Source organism: Copidosoma floridanum, unplaced genomic scaffold (genome assembly GCF_036245765.1).
Source record: "Copidosoma floridanum isolate Cflo_tuat_1 unplaced genomic scaffold, Cflo_Japanese_pri ptg000014l, whole genome shotgun sequence".
NCBI lineage: Eukaryota > Metazoa > Arthropoda > Insecta > Hymenoptera > Encyrtidae > Copidosoma > Copidosoma floridanum.
Genome location: NW_028321891.1, coordinates 9,870,903 through 9,886,627, shown reverse-complemented (window position 1 = coordinate 9,886,627; position 15,725 = coordinate 9,870,903). Strand labels below are relative to the sequence as shown.

Here is a 15,725-nt window from a genome sequence, read left to right as displayed (position 1 = left end):
GGGATGATGAACAACCCCGACGGCATCGGACGAGCTGCTTTTCTCGGGATTTTCTCTGCTTCCGCTGCGTAGTTCGGTATACACACACAGTTAGTGATCCCACAGCCTTGGAATGGAGGAAAGAAAGGAAAGAGCAAGACTTTTCCCATTGAAGGATCGTGCAGCGATGCATCTAGCCAAAACGCACAAGTATATAAGTACACCTCACCCAAACGAGAGGGAAGGGGCACAAAGTGTGTTTTACTCTCCACGAAGAAAACATTCGTAGATAGTATACAAATCGTCGTCGACCGAAAACTTTCCACGTGCGCTTACCTAGTACACAGCGCATTTAGATTTATTGCCAAGATTGCGAGCGCCCCCAGAGTTTGTTCGGGCCGTTTTCGCAAGGAGAGTCCCGGGAGAGGTGGGATTTGGGCCCTACCCGGAATTTCGGCAGTACCTTTACACGCGCACTCGTGATTTACGAGCTTTTGTGTCCACCTTTGCTCGCACGCTCGATATACATTGCGAATGTCGAGCTGGTCAAAGGAGAGAATAAAAGTACCAATACACCTACTTCCGAAGGGGCGCTTCGTTTATGCTCTATTTTGTTTCGAGTAAATAAGGAATCCGTCGGGGTCCTCTGCTTCCCGCAAAAGTCACGAGAAGCGAAATAAAAGAGGGACGCAAGCTCTCACTTTATACGTGTTGTATACACATACACGTTGTTTTTTAACAGAATCAATAAAACCAGATGCGAGAGAAAAACAATAGTACCTACATCGTGCATGTGTTATCGAGCTTAGAAGCAGCGCAAGCTCGCGCAATCGAGCCAACGACTTGCAAGAAAAGCGCGACGTCAATCGTAGCCTTGCAATGTTACGTACCTACGTATGCATTGCAAATGTCTTGTGCATCGACTTTTCAACCCCCCCAAGTGGCGTCACGCTTGCGTAATTGGCGACCAGCCAAACAAACTGGACTTTTGTGTCCTGTACTCACATACTTACAAAGGAAAGCTTCGCTTCCGGGAATTTCGATCCATCAAGATAGATTGAGAGAATAACAATAGCTAGGAAAATCAGAGAACGCACACCTACAGGATACTTACCATCCCCTTCGCCAATATTGTGCTTTTTCTCTTTTTGAATGGATTTGATGTCACATGTAGGTTTATAATGCAACATGCGACCGTTTGGTTGTGGGATGAGAGGTAAGTATTCGGTGGGTTAGATGTTACGCCGGGCAAGGCTCTTCGTTATTTCATTCTATCGATCCACTGTATTCATGTTACGTACCTATACACGCACAGGAAAAGTGATAAGCTTCTTTTTTTTTTTTTTTTTTTTTTCGCTCCTTAAAGTTCCATTGGGGTTTTGAATGGGGAACATTTTTTGTAGTTCTACTGTTTCCCTCTGAGACAATGTCTATTCTGATTTTTTATTTTAATCACCTTTTGTATATCGGCATAATTAATAAAATTAATCTCGAAGTTGGTGGGTGCTAGGGGTCGCGCTGTCCACACACTTTGATCACGATAAAAAGTACAGGAATATCAATAAAAAATTTTTGTTTATTTTTGCAGCGTTGATATGTTTATACATTAGGCCTACTTCGTATATAAAAATGTTTTTTTGCTTATTTTTGAATAGTTTTTTTTTTATCAAGTTAAAACAAAAAAAAAATGATTATGGTTTAATTACAATGTATATTTTTGCGATTAAACTTTTCCTTGTCTTCACAATGCAGTTTGTCTAATTTTTATAAATTCCACCAGAAATATTATAAATATGCATTAGGTAAGAAGGTAGGTATTTAATTTAACGAGTGGAAACTGCAAGAGGCGAAAAGAGAGCTATCAGAGTCATCTGTAGTGTAAAAAAGTGTATGGCTGATTCTACCTTATTGACTATTTTCAAAATGACTAGAAAAAAATAGTATTTATTTCGCGTAATATAAATGTTGCAATTGTTGGCAAATTCGTTACAAAAATACTCAATATTGAATAAATGGCACTTGGTAATATCATTTCAATTACAGACATCACTTGTTTGCTTATTCTTTTATACAAATACGTACATGTAGGGACGAAACTTCACAAGTTCTTATAGTTTTTTATCACGTTCTCAACCTTACCAAAGGCCTCCAAAAAATCATCTTCCTCGAGTCCAAACTTTTTGTACTGGTGTAAAAAGGCCCCGTGTACATAAGTATTCCATGCCTTGGTCACGATACTATCTAAAGTCTGAGAGACCTTGGCATTGTTTGTTACGAGAGCTAGAAACTTTTCGTGATTCACAAGCCTTCTCTGCTGATTTAAACACGTCAGCTGGTCGGACGAGCCCAGCCAGTCGACGTACATGGCCTTGTTTTTAAACTCGTCATAGGTCAAGGGATCGTTTTTGGTGAATTTGCCTCGCGATACCAAAACGTTGGTTACCGATTTGTAATACGACTGACCCGATTTTAAGGTCACGGGTTTCACGTCTGTCTTTCCGATCGCTGGGCATCGCAGAGATTGCTTCAGATGTTTTACGTACAGTCCCCAGCTGTAGGCTGACTCAAACTCACTGACTCTGGGTGGTACGTACGGAGTGCTTTCGATAGTCGCGATTTTGTAGCTCGGGTGGCAAGCTACCGTTGAAGTCAAGTAATTCGCATTGCACCAGACATCGTTTACAGGCTGAAAGACAGAGCACAACTTCCTCGATATCACGTCGTTCATGTCCATCAATTTGGTATCGGTGTTTTTCAAATCCTTTGTGCAAATGCTGTGAACGTGCTCGTTTTGGAACAAAAGGGTCAAGTCAGCAGTTTCGTTGAATCTGGCAATTGTCAGCATTGTGTTGTAGTTTTGCACCCCAACTTCTCCCGACGTAAACGGCAGCACGATCGAGCCTACGATCGTCTTATTAGGAAACTCGTTCCTCAGTAGATCGGCAGTGTAGCTGCCGACGCCAGACCCTGTTCCTCCAGCTGAGCTCAACAGAAGTAAGATTCCATCGAAGGAGTCGTTTTTCTCGATTTCTCTTCTACTGTTTTCTAAAATATTATCCTTAAGTTGCGGTCCCTTGACTAATGAGCCAAAGGCCCAATTATTGGCTGAACCTCCTGCAGATTGGTAAATAAAATTCTGCGAGTTGTAGGCCCAGTGATCTTTGGTATCTCTACGAATACTATTGATGACCTTGTGCTCGGTATCAATTAATATCGCTCTGGCAAGGCGCTTTCCATCTTTGTTTAGCCCAGTAAACCATTTCTGGAAGCTCTGCTCTGTGTAAGTACTGTTGTCTTGCTTCGAGATAGCAGTGTCCTTGGCATCTAAATCGTCGGACAGTTGACTGAACAGCGATTGCCCCAGTTGATTTCCACATTGTCCAAATTGAATTGTTAGCATACCTTTGATATTAGCGCTGGATATAAAAGATATGCTGATGAAGTCTCCACGTGAATCTGAAAGTGATGATAAATGTGTTTTTATTAACTAGGGTAGATTTTTATGTAAACTGTCTTGCAAAATCCAAAAGAAACTCTAAACAACGTTGTTCAAACAAATCAAGTCACCTTGAGTGGTCAACGAAACTTTATTCTTCTGTTCTCTAAAAGCATTGGCCTTTTACCTAAAACAAAGTAATAAAGCAATCGACTTAGTAATTAAAATAAGTACACAATTAGGAGCACAAATTACATACTTAATTAAGAAAACATAATTGATATCTGTAATATTTCTTTACCTGCTATCTCGTGCACAGCATTTATGTAAGTGCATATACTGTTGTATAGCAAACAATCACTGTATTGACTGCTTCGTACTTAAACAATAAGTGGTACTTAAATAACAGCGGTGTTTGTTTTACATCCTTACATTGCTTACTGAAAAATAATACTGCGATGCTAATTAAGTACTCGCAAAAAATGAAAATGTAACGATAAACGATATTCAGTTTACAGTCACGATCTCGCGCGGCTTATAACGCGAGATGGCGCTGATCCCGAAATGCACTAGTGTGCATCTACTTATAGTAGAGCCATTTAATTAATTAGAAACCAGCCGCAACTAATTTTAAAAATAAATGATGAAAATTTAACATTTTGTGTGCTGTTTGCGGCAAGTGCACAAACTATCTTTTACCCGAACATTGACTTACAAAAGTGTAAATATTTAGGTCATTTTTTAAATAAAAAAAAAATTGTAAACTTGCCGCAAATAGCACAAACGATGTCCACTTTTTATTTCCTATTTATAAAATTAGTTGCGGCTGGTTTATAATTGATTATATGGCTCTACTATAAGTTGTAATAATTATTTAGATCAGCGCCATCTAGCGGTCGTGATTTTTTTGGCCAAAAATTGCTTCTGAAATTCTGAAGGAGAGCTTAGGCAGTGTAGGCCCTAGAGCCATTTAATCAATTATAAACCAGCCGCAACTAATTCTTGAAATATAAAATTAAAATTTGACATCAATTGTGCTGTTTGCGGCAAGTTTTCAATTTATCTTCTACCCAAAAGTACAAATATATAGGAGGTCAATATTCAGGTATAAGATAATTTGTAAACTTGCCGCCAACAATGCAAACAACGTTAATTTTTTATTTTATATCTATCAAATAAGTTGCGGCTGGTTTATAATTAATTAAATGGCTCTGGGGCTGAACTGCCTAAAGCTCTCCTTCAGAATTTCAGAAGCAATTTTTGGCCAAAAAAATCACGACCGCTAGATGGCGCTGATCCAAATAATTATTTCAACTTACAGTAACAGTAGAGCCATATAATCAATTATAAACCAGCCGCAACTAATATTATAAATAGGAAATAAAAAGTAAACATCGTTTGTGCTGTTTGCGGCAAGTTTGCAATTTATCTTTTAGCCGAATATCTACCTACTATATATTTATACTTTTAGCTAGAAGATAAATTAAAAACTTGCCGCAAACAGCACAAACGATGTCCACTTTTTATTTCCTATTTATAAAATTAGTTGCGGCTGGTTTATAATTGATTATATGGCTCTACTATAAGTTGTAATAATTATTTAGATCAGCGCCATCTAGCGGTCGTGATTTTTTTGGCCAAAAATTGCTTCTGAAATTCTGAAGGAGAGCTTTAGGCAGTTCAGCCCCAGAGCCATTTAATCAATTATAAACCAGCCGCAACTTATTAAATAAATACAAAATAAATAGTTAACGATTTCTGTGCTGTTTGCGGCAAGTTTACAGTTTATCTTTTACCCAAAAGTATAAATATATAGGAGGTCGATATTTAGGTAAAAGATAATTTGTAAACTTGCCGCCAACAATGCTAACAACGTTTATTTTTCATTTTATATTTATCAAATAAGTTGCGGCTGGTTTATAATTGATTAAATGGCTCTGGGGCTGAACTGCCTAAAGCTCTCCTTCAGAATTTCAGAAGCAATTTTTGGCCAAAAAAATCACGACCGCTAGATGGCGCTGATCTAAATAATTATTACAACTTATAGTAGAGCCATATTATCAATTATAAACCAGCCGCAACTAATATTATAAATAGGAAATAAAAAGTGGACATCGTTTGTGCTGTTTGCGGCAAGTTTTTAATTTATCTTCTAGCTAAAAGTATAAATATATAGTAGGTAGATATTCGGCTAAAAGATAAATTGCAAACTTGCCGCAAACAGCACAAACGATGTCCACTTTTTATTTCCTATTTATAATATTAGTTGCGGCTGGTTTATAATTAATTATATGGCTCTACTGTTACTGTAAGTTGAAATAATTATTTGGATCAGCGCCATCTAGCGGTCGTGATTTTTTTGGCCAAAAATTGCTTCTGAAATTCTGAAGGAGAGCTTTAGGCAGTTCAGCCCCAGAGCCATTTAATCAATTATAAACCAGCCGCAACTTATTTGATAAATATAAAATGAAAAATAAACGTTGTTAGCATTGTTGGCGGCAAGTTTACAAATTATCTTTTACCTAAATATCGACCTCCTATATATTTATACTTTTGGGTAAAAGATAAACTGTAAACTTGCCGCAAACAGCACAGACATCGTTAACTATTTATTTTGTATTTATTTAATAAGTTGCGGCTGGTTTATAATTGATTAAATGGCTCTGGGGCTGAACTGCCTAAAGCTCTCCTTCAGAATTTCAGAAGCAATTTTTGGCCAAAAAAATCACGACCGCTAGATGGCGCTGATCTAAATAATTATTACAACTTATAGTAGAGCCAATTAATCAATTATAAACCAGCCGCAACTAATCTTACAGATAGAAAATAAAAAGTCAACATTGTCTGGGCTATTTGCAGCAAGTATACAATTTATCTTTTACCCGAAAATCTTCCTCCAAAAGTATAGATATTCTACTTATATGGTTTAATAAAATCGACCATATGGCACTACTTAGAAGTGATTACTATAATTACTACACATAACTTCGTGTATATCTTACACCGTGCTCTTTTTGCCAGAATGATAAAATCATAGTTTGAATGAAAACTTCAAGAGCTTATTTAGGCAAGAAAACGCGAGTGCTTGGATTAAATTAAAGCTGTTTTAAAAAGTTTCAAAGACATCAAATAACGCAAAAAAACTATGGATCAGCGCCATCGAGTGATATTTTTCTTCTCAACTTTTCATACTACTTGTGGAAATTGTTAAATTAAATATTTTCTTTACCATTAATTATGAATCTTGACTCAAACTTGATAAAAAAAAACAACTTTCAAATGACAGTAAGTATACCGACAGAACGCATTCTTCTTTCCTTCTGTTGTGGAACGAATAATTGATTATTATTTGGGTTTTTACCTTTTTCAAGTAGTTATTTATGCACAATTCTTATCTATTTCGCAATTGACACTCTTTTGCTTCCTTTAAGATTGCCATAGACATTCCTGTTTTCACATTTTCGAAGCAATTTTCCATTTCTTTCAATTTTTCGTTTCCTCCTGCTAACGTACAACATCTACATAATTATATATTATTTATACATTGTATTGTCTCGCAATTTCAAGCACATATATATTATACCCCATGATGTTATTTATAAGACGAGACAAAGAGCGTGCATTTAAGTCAACAGTAAGAAGAAAAAAAAAGAGCAAAAGCTAAGTAGCTAAATGCTGCTATCTGCTCATATATTGGTAATAAAAATCAGGTTTATAATTGTCTTTATCATTTTTGTATTGTGTAATGAAGCGACTGCAAACGTTACGTAATTTCTAAAAGCGATGAATTATCCACGCAGTTTGTCGAATAAACATTTTCAATGAATGTAAGTTGTGATTTTACAATGGATAGATAGACCAACATCGGATGGATTGGGGTATTTTTTTTTTATCTTGTATACAATGTTTTATTCTTTAAGACGCAGTGCTTAAATGTGGATATGATTAAACGATCGAGGAAAAATAAATTGGTAAGTATTCACGGTTGATTAGATTATAAGAATCGTAATACTATAATTTATCTGTCATTTTATGTACTTGAGGAACCTTATAAAAACGTAATGTGTTTGAGACACACGTTTTTATATTTTCAATGTTACTCTACAACATTTTTTTTTCTCGCCCACCAATGTGATGGTTTTTAAGGCAATCCAGAGTCATAAGCTTTCCAAAATCATTGAAAAAAAATTTGCAAAAGTCTTTTGATGTCCTTCAAAGACTTGACAATTTAAGAGAGTACTTACTCGAACAGAAAAAATTTTTTCTCAGCAAGAAACCTCAACCTAGACCGAAATCTATAGGCTTGTTAACAAATTCCGGAGCTAAAAGAGGACTTTGACAAAAATTATTAGGGATCTAAAAAAAATAATGTTTGGATACTTTTTCCTGCGGTAACGTGAAATATCATTTACTTCGTATGACGTGTATACAGCTGTGTATGAACAGACTACCACTTTTATCGATTTATCGTACAATAAAAGAAAAAAAAAAAAAAAAAAAATTGATATAAATAAGAATCCACTACTTTGACTTGTTAATCGGTTGTTCAACAATTACAATCACCTCAGTTCCGTTTCGCTTCACTGATTAATCGAGATTAAAATGAGCGATTCGTTTGATTAACGTAGAAAGTGTTTCAATCTCCGTTAATCAATAAAAATTTTGCGATTCCCCAACGAATATATTGAAAAAGCAAACATTTTGCCATTTTAAACAAATGATTCCTTACAAAAAGAAGAATGAAAAAAAAAAAAAAAAAAAAATCTGTTTTTTACGCTCCCACGAATATAATAAAAGATAAAACAAATCATGTGCCGCGCTCACAGATAATATCTGATCGGTGTCGTGTACCTACGTGTGCCACATTCACACACAATTCATCCGCGCACACTGCAATGCTGCATGATGTTTTATGCAAAGATAGAAGAGAGTAAGCGATGGTTGAAAAGAGAGAGAGAAAGAGAGTAGGGGGGAGGGACGCGCAAAAAACTCGTATCGGCAACCCAAACAGGTCTTTATTTGTCTCCAGTTCCTTGCCTCCGTCGGTTCGCCGCTTGCGTTATCATCATCATCCCACTCGCATCAGGTCGGCATTTACTATCTCACGTTCGCACACACTCTCCACGGTGCAACGAAACGTTCGCATCCCAAATTTATCGTGTGTGGCGTGTACACTTTTTTTAAATAAGTATACCGATTTTGCAATCGCGTCGAGCAATTTTCATTCCTCCAGACGCTAGAGCGTATATATGTATACCCTTATAGGCGCAAGAGTGTAAATTAAAAAAAAAAAAAAAAAGCGAGAGAGAGAGAACGAGGAAAACATCTCGGTGTGCGCTCATTTCGTACCGCACGTATACGGATCGCGAGGCTGGAAAACCCCAACACGCAGGAGTCATCGACGCTGGTGCGCCAAAAGTGCTTTACATATATGTAAAATATTGCGCGTAAAGTGTGGTGAGTGTAAAAAAGTGTATATTTTATACAGCTTTTTGAAAAAAAAAAAAGAAATCGGTAACGATGATCGGTAATAGTCAGTAATAAATGAGATCGCGGCGAGTGTAGAAAGTGATATTTAAAAACAACACACGTCAAATGTACACACGAGCGTAAGCGTGTATACCTGGCCATAGCCAAAGATGCCAAGCGCGCGCGAGATAAGCCAGTTTTATCAGGAGAGGGCGAGCCCATGTTAGTGCCCCGGCGGGCATGCACGTACGCGGCTTTGGCGACGAGCACCGGGGAGTATGGCCCAGGCGTACGGCACCGTCATCCTCGAAGTCGATGTTCTGGAGGACAAGCAGCGGCCGGCGGAGGAGCCGGCAAAGGGGCCCACAGCCGCTGTGCATCGGGCCTCGAAAGTCGAGGAGTCGAATTGCGGGGTGTACTCGGACGCCGACGAGGACGGAGATGGGTCGAGCACGTCCTCGAGCGACGCCGAGGCAGAAGAGGCGCCCGAGGAGGAGTTGGCGGGCAAAGGGTGGTTGGCCCACCGGATGAACGGCGTGGCCCTGCCCAGCGTCGAGCCACCCAACTTCGGCAACGTCAAGGTCGAGAACTCGACCAACGTGCATCTGGGCAACAGGACGTTCTACAAGGGCCCGGTCACCATTAAACAGGTCGTTTACGCGTCCAACACGACGACGGCGGTCGTGGACAGCAAGAACGGGGCTGTGACGGACAGCGGGACCACGAGTCTGGACGGGTCCTCGGTCACGTTTTGCGAGCAACCGGCTTGGAAGGGTGCCAGAGGTTTGTTCGGTGCACTATATCGCATGCCGGAGTTGTGCCAATTGTCTTCGCTTTTTTTTTTTTTCATCAACTTAAATTTGATTGAGCATAGAATTCGATCGGTGTGCGATCTAATCGATGAAGAGAAAATCAACAACGTGGCAGGACAAAAGTGTATATGTTTGTCGTGTTCACTACATATTTGGTGAAAAAACAAATGTACCTACCTACGTTGTGAGAAGAAAAAAAAAAAGAAAAAAAAAGAAAAGTTTTGACGATATTCTTTGTTTCTTGCAGTGTCGAGGTTCGTTTGGAGGCATCGATGTACCATAGCTGTGGCTACGGTCGCAGTGATAGTTGTCGCGCTAATAACAACGATAGCCCTGCAGCTGTCAGGTATTGCCGACTCGACGAAACGGGTACTCCAAGCTTTTCCCAACGACACGTCGATAAACAATGGTATCTTTTTTTGAGAGATCAAACAACATCATTTTGTAGTTTCTTCAAGCAAAGCCCGCTCGCAGTGGTCTTTTTAACAATTCTTTTTGGATAACGATGTTTGAAAATTTGTCTTGGCTTTTGCATAAAAATACGACAACAAATTAACACTTTTCTAACGTTTTCGTTCACTTTTTTTTTCGTTGCTTGCACAGCATATATTTTTCTTTTGCTCTGCCACGCTCGACCTTTCCGTCTCAAGTTCTTACAACGAAATGGTGATGATTATGCACGCATCATTTGTTCTAAGAGCGGAATTGGTGGTCAAGAAGAAAAAAAAGTGATACGAAGAACATCAAAGTATTTAAATTAAAAGAAATAGTCGCTTGTGCGTGCTAAAACTTACTAATAAATTCAAGTTGAAGGGAATTCACCTCATTGAGATGGTAATAATTAACACAGTCTCTATACATAATTTTCCAATTCGCCATAACTCTTGAATCAACTCTATTTTGGCTTTCCTTTGCTTTGTAAGATGCAAGACTCGAAAGGTTTAAGTTTTCCGACTACTTAATTGTACAAAAATGCTTTTGAATTTTTTTTCTCTTCCAAATAGCTTTGTTTTGTACTGAAAAATATTTCAACGCTAAGTATTGAAAAAAAAAAAAAAAAAAAAAAAAAAAAAAAAAAAAAAAAAAAAGAAAGAAAAAAAATTCATACCCAAGTCCAATGAAAACAAATGGTCTGTTTTATACAATCACACGCAGTCTTTTACAACATACAACCGATAAACTTTATGAAATCTCTCGAAAAAAGATAACACGTTTTTGTACACACACACACACACACACACACACACACACACACACACACCAGAATCTGTATCACACACTCAAAGCTTTTGTTTGGAAGAAAAACCTTGTTCGATAACAAACGCAATAAATTAAGAGCCATTTCCATTCTAGATCCGACGTTCGAGGGTGTACGTATCGTTTCGAGGGTCGAGTGGGTGGCCCAACCCCCCGTTAAACCACCGGCACCCTTAAAGGTCCATCCCGCCGTTTACGTGATAATAAGCCACACGGCGACGATTCCTTGCTTCACCCAGGCCCAGTGCGTTCTTAACGTACGGTACGCCCAAACGTTTCACATCGAGTCCAAAGGGTGGAACGACATTTCTTACAACTTTTTGGTAAGTCCTCGACACGCAAAACGCTAACACGTATAAAAACACACCGAGAGTTGATTCGATTGTGTACGTATATTTGAAAAAGGTCGGCGGCGATGGTTTGGTGTACGAGGGCCGAGGCTGGGGCATCGAGGGGGCCCACACGTTTAACTACAACATCAAGAGCATCGGCATCTCGTTCATCGGGACGTTCAACAGCGAGAAGCCGACCAACGCCCAGGTCCACGCGGCCAAGAAGCTGATCGAGCTTGGGGTGGAAAAAGGCGAGATCAGCCCGGATTACAAGTTGCTGGGGCACAGGCAGTGCATCAAGACCGAGAGCCCCGGCCAGGTGCTGTACGAAATCATCCAGACCTGGGACCACTGGTCGCCCACTCCTTGATAAGGCCATAATCAACCGAGTGATCGTTTTTTTTCGATAACGAATACATTTTTACGCCTTCGTCGACTGATGGCCATACACTTACAAGCTATATACAAAAAGTTACTCATCGAACCTGATTAATCATTTTCGATGCGTCGTACTGATATACGTATATAGTTATTTGATCCTCATGTATCACAAAGCGGTGTTATTTGTGCTTAAAAAAAATCAACTTGTACATGATTATTTATTGTTACAATGTTTCACCATCATCATCATCATCATCATCATTATATACTCGAATGAGATGCAGAAGGAGAAAGGTATGTCCAAGCGATGTGTTTATAGTTTACCATTGTGTTATGAGCGATTCGATTAGATTTTTTTCAATACGCGCTATTGCGCAATACCGTCATGTATACTTATTGTGTGAAAAGTATCACTTTTTGAATACACTTTGTTGTTTTATAATGGAAATTTGGAATTTTTATTAAAAAGTCCATAATATACTCCGTTATTTAGCATTTATCCTTGTAGTACGCGATGTATATCCCATAAATTCTGTGAACCGACACCCACGAGTATATTTTTTTAGGTTCGAACGAATCAAAAGCTAAGATACATTTTGCAAACGATAATTTTGTATTATGCAACATTTGTCACTAGATTACGGCGACATTGGTTACTCTTTCATGATCAGCAGTGACGGTGAGGTTTACGTCGGCCGCGGTTGGGACATCCAGGGAGCCCAAACTTACGGGTACAATAGAAAAAGCATCGGAATAGCCTTCATCGGAACGTTCCTAACAACAGAGCCGACCGATAGTCAACTCGACGCTGCCAAAAGATTGTTGGAACTCGGTGTCAAGGATAACAAGCTGGCAAAGGATTATAAACTCTTGGCTCACTGCCAGGTCTTGTCTACGGAGAGTCCTGGGCAAAAACTGCACAACATTATCCAAAAATGGGATCACTGGACGGATAAACCTTGAAGAACGTTGTTTCCTCTCCATCGGAGAGTTTTAATTGCGAAACCCAAGCTGCACTGCAACGAAAAACATTCAAAGAAATATTTTTTTTTAATATTTACTAAATAAATACTACAAAAGCATATTTTACGTGTCCTCTCGATTTACATTTGATTCGCGACATCCTTCTACAATGGGAAAAGCAATTGGAACTCTAAAAATAATTAACATTTTTTTCAAAGGACAACTACCGTTGGAATTGTGTATCTGATTCTATATGTAATTGTCAGTCCATACATAAGTTCTGAGATTCCAAAGAGAAGGGGAATTGATTAAAGACTTTATCAGTCGAACGATGTCAGCGTACAGAGTTAGTGTAAAATTCACCTCAAGAGCTACAAGTGTTATCGTTAATGTCAATAGTAATAGAAGTGAGAAGTAAATACAAAAATTGCACATAAGTGTAATTAGCAATAATATCGATAAGACATGGCTAAAGTTTTCAAGACATATAATGGATGATAATTTGAAGACAAGTATTGAAGAAACCACCAGTGATATTGAGATATTTTCAACTCGAAATTTTCAACTGGTCATTGATTCGGATGAAAATGAAAGTTCGTCGTCATGTCGCGACAGTGATAACTCACAATCTTTGAGTAGTGCTGGCAATCGAAATTACAAAATTATCAGTCCACCTGTTACTTCAGCAGTGCTTGTGGAACGTGAGATAAATGGAGTTGCTTTACAAGACGATTATCCGTCTGTTTTGTGCGAAGAGATAAACATTAGTAGCTCCAACAACGTCCACATCGGGAGCAAACACGTTTACAACGGACCCGTGACGATAAATCAATACATACACGGTAATCTCGATCCTTTGGCCGAAAGGGACCCACCCGGAAATAAATCCAATGAGCACTCCGAGCACGAAGGGACCTCGTGCTCCGAAGACGAGCGAGCACACAGATTTTTATACAGACTCAAATTTTATTTGACCGATGAAAGTAAGTTAAGGACCTTGTAGAACAAAAATACTTAATGTCCACAAAAAAAAAAAAAAAAAAAAAAAAAAAAAAAAAAAAAAAAAAAAAAGCGATACATTTTCGTCCTAATATGGCACGAAGGTGCTCGCGTCCGCTTTGCAGGGTAACGTCAAGGTTGAATTTCTTGCATTAAAAACTGCTTACGCTTCTTGCAGTCACTATTATCTACCATCACGTAACAGTTACATTAGATATTGATTTTGCAGAATGGCATCGGACAAGATTGTACACCATTGTAATATGCACGATTATATCGATAATAATACCAACGGCTGTTATAAGTACGCTGACAACATCGGTCAATGCGCCACCACCACTTGGTTTGTTCATAAATACGTAATTATAGTATACATGGAGTTTTTTTTAATTTACACTTTGTAGACGTGCCATTACCACCAACTAATCCTGTGAACATAACGCAATTGACACAAAACTCGGTTGTGATACATTGGGAGATGCCAGAATACGATGGGGGATCCACAGTCAAGGCTTATAAAATTGAGAAAAAAGATGTAAACGAGTCAGAGTGGATTGAAGTAGGCCGTACTCCAACACAAGAAATAGTTGTAGAAAATTTACAAACTCATCACGAATACGTTTTCAGTATTTCTGCTGAAAACATAATTGGCCTGAGCAAACCCCTATTCACTCAATCACCGTTTGAAATCAAACCAAGTTAATACGTATTATTATTTGTTATATTCACTTATAAAAGCCCGAGAAAATTTTTTCACCAAAACCTGATAATACGTTGCTGTTTAGTGGTACCATCTCCACCAACATCACTGGAAATTCATCAGATATCGGATGATACTGTTGTCATAGAGTGGAAAGTACCAAGACATAACGGAGGAGTCGAGCTGGAAGCTTACAAAATTGATCAAAAAAATATTATAAATTCCAACTGGTCAGAAGTTGGTTGTGTTAATGCCAGCATCCTAAATTTAATTGTTAAAGAGCTAGAAATGTATAACGCCTACTACTTCAAAATTTATGCAAAAAATAAAGTTGGTCTTGGTAAGCCAATCGAATCTCAAGAACCTATTCAAATTCAACCAAGTAATGAATCTGGTATTTGCAAAATTTTTTTTCAAAACGCATTTTGATTATCTGAAAATCTTCTTACAGTTGACGATCCGTTTGAAATCGTTAGTCGTCAAAGGTGGGGCGCACTAAAGCCTCGGATACCACCAATACAACTTGAAGTGAGACCACCTCGTTACGTGATTATTTGCCACACGTATTATTGGTATTGTAAAACGATAGACTCATGTACGACAGTTTTAAAAAAGCTCCAAAAATCGGCAATCAAAAGTGGCTATGGCGACATTGAATACAATTTTGTGATTCCCTTTGACGGTAATGTTTACCAAGGCCGTGGATGGAACACCGAAGGCAATCATACTTTGGATTTCAACAACAAGAGTCTCGCGATCGGCTTCGTAGGGAATTATGACATTTTCAAACCGACAAAAGAACAACTTGATTCGTTAAAAAAGCTTTTACGTTTGGGCGTTAAAGAATTCAGGATGACTAAAGAATATGTATTGTTGGGTCAGAAACAAGTAATGAAAAATACGACGAGCCCCGGCAAATACCTGTATGATCGAATCCGCACTTGGAAACATTGGGCTTCGGAACCTTGAAGTACCTCGGAACTCTCAGTTTTTCCCAACCTGCAGTACTCTGTTACAATTAAAAATTAGACTGTCATTTTTGTCAATAGATCTTTTAACGAATTTAAAGATTAAATTGTAACGAAAAATTGGTATGGATGCTAAAAAACGAAAAGTTTGATTCCGCGAGGATATCTAAAATATTGCAAAGTAAAATTTCGTAAAAATGACTAATTTTTTTTCATCAAAATCTCTCTCCTGTCGGTTCCACATCGGAAAACATTTCTCAAATTTATCATACGAGTACAAGTAACAGCGAGCAAATTTTTCCGCGAACGAGTTACAGTGATACTTCCATACGAGTCGTAAGCAATAGTCTCTGCAGAAGCATCAATCACATTGTAAAATTAAGCAATGAATCGGAAGAAGGGGAGTCTAGCTCCCTCATGGACGAGAAA

At 38.3% G+C, this 15,725-nt stretch overlaps 3 protein-coding genes across 3 annotated transcripts; 2 read left to right on the top strand and 1 right to left on the bottom strand.

The window, feature by feature from the left end:
- Positions 1 to 1,722: 1,722 nt before the first annotated feature.
- Positions 1,723 to 3,926, bottom strand: LOC106638537 (tubulin delta chain). The gene is made up of 3 exons (XM_014351774.2): positions 3,717 to 3,926; positions 3,547 to 3,602; positions 1,723 to 3,435 (listed from the first exon to the last, which is right to left on the bottom strand). Exon 3 carries the CDS (start codon positions 3,377 to 3,379, stop codon positions 2,078 to 2,080), a length of 1,302 nt encoding a protein of 433 aa, XP_014207260.2. The 5' UTR covers positions 3,380 to 3,435; positions 3,547 to 3,602; positions 3,717 to 3,926; the 3' UTR covers positions 1,723 to 2,077.
- Positions 3,927 to 8,848: 4,922 nt separating this feature from the next.
- On the top strand, positions 8,849 to 11,916 carry LOC106636871 (uncharacterized). The gene is made up of 4 exons (XM_014349420.2): positions 8,849 to 9,667; positions 9,944 to 10,105; positions 11,050 to 11,276; positions 11,359 to 11,916. The coding sequence occupies exons 1-4, from the start codon at positions 9,163 to 9,165 to the stop codon at positions 11,653 to 11,655; spliced, it is 1,191 nt and encodes a 396-aa protein (XP_014204906.1). The 5' UTR covers positions 8,849 to 9,162; the 3' UTR covers positions 11,656 to 11,916.
- Positions 11,917 to 12,284: 368 nt separating this feature from the next.
- Positions 12,285 to 12,761, top strand: LOC106635859 (peptidoglycan-recognition protein SA-like). Its single transcript, XM_089592141.1, has one exon. The coding sequence runs from the start codon at positions 12,285 to 12,287 to the stop codon at positions 12,627 to 12,629; it is 345 nt and encodes a 114-aa protein (XP_089448267.1). The 3' UTR covers positions 12,630 to 12,761.
- The last annotated feature ends 2,964 nt before the right edge of the window (positions 12,762 to 15,725 follow it).

Excerpts from the sequence above, each read along its gene's own strand:
- LOC106638537 (XM_014351774.2), bottom strand. The coding sequence starts at position 3,379 with ATGCTAACAATTCAATTTGGACAATGTGGAAATCAACTGGGGCAATCG.
- LOC106636871 (XM_014349420.2), top strand. The coding sequence starts at position 9,163 with ATGGCCCAGGCGTACGGCACCGTCATCCTCGAAGTCGATGTTCTGGAG. Across the intron at positions 9,668-9,943 it reads GGCTTGGAAGGGTGCCAGAG|TGTCGAGGTTCGTTTGGAGG; the intron begins GTTTGTTCGGTG and ends TGTTTCTTGCAG. Across the intron at positions 10,106-11,049 it reads CGACACGTCGATAAACAATG|ATCCGACGTTCGAGGGTGTA; the intron begins GTATCTTTTTTT and ends TTTCCATTCTAG.
- LOC106635859 (XM_089592141.1), top strand. The coding sequence starts at position 12,285 with ATGCAACATTTGTCACTAGATTACGGCGACATTGGTTACTCTTTCATG.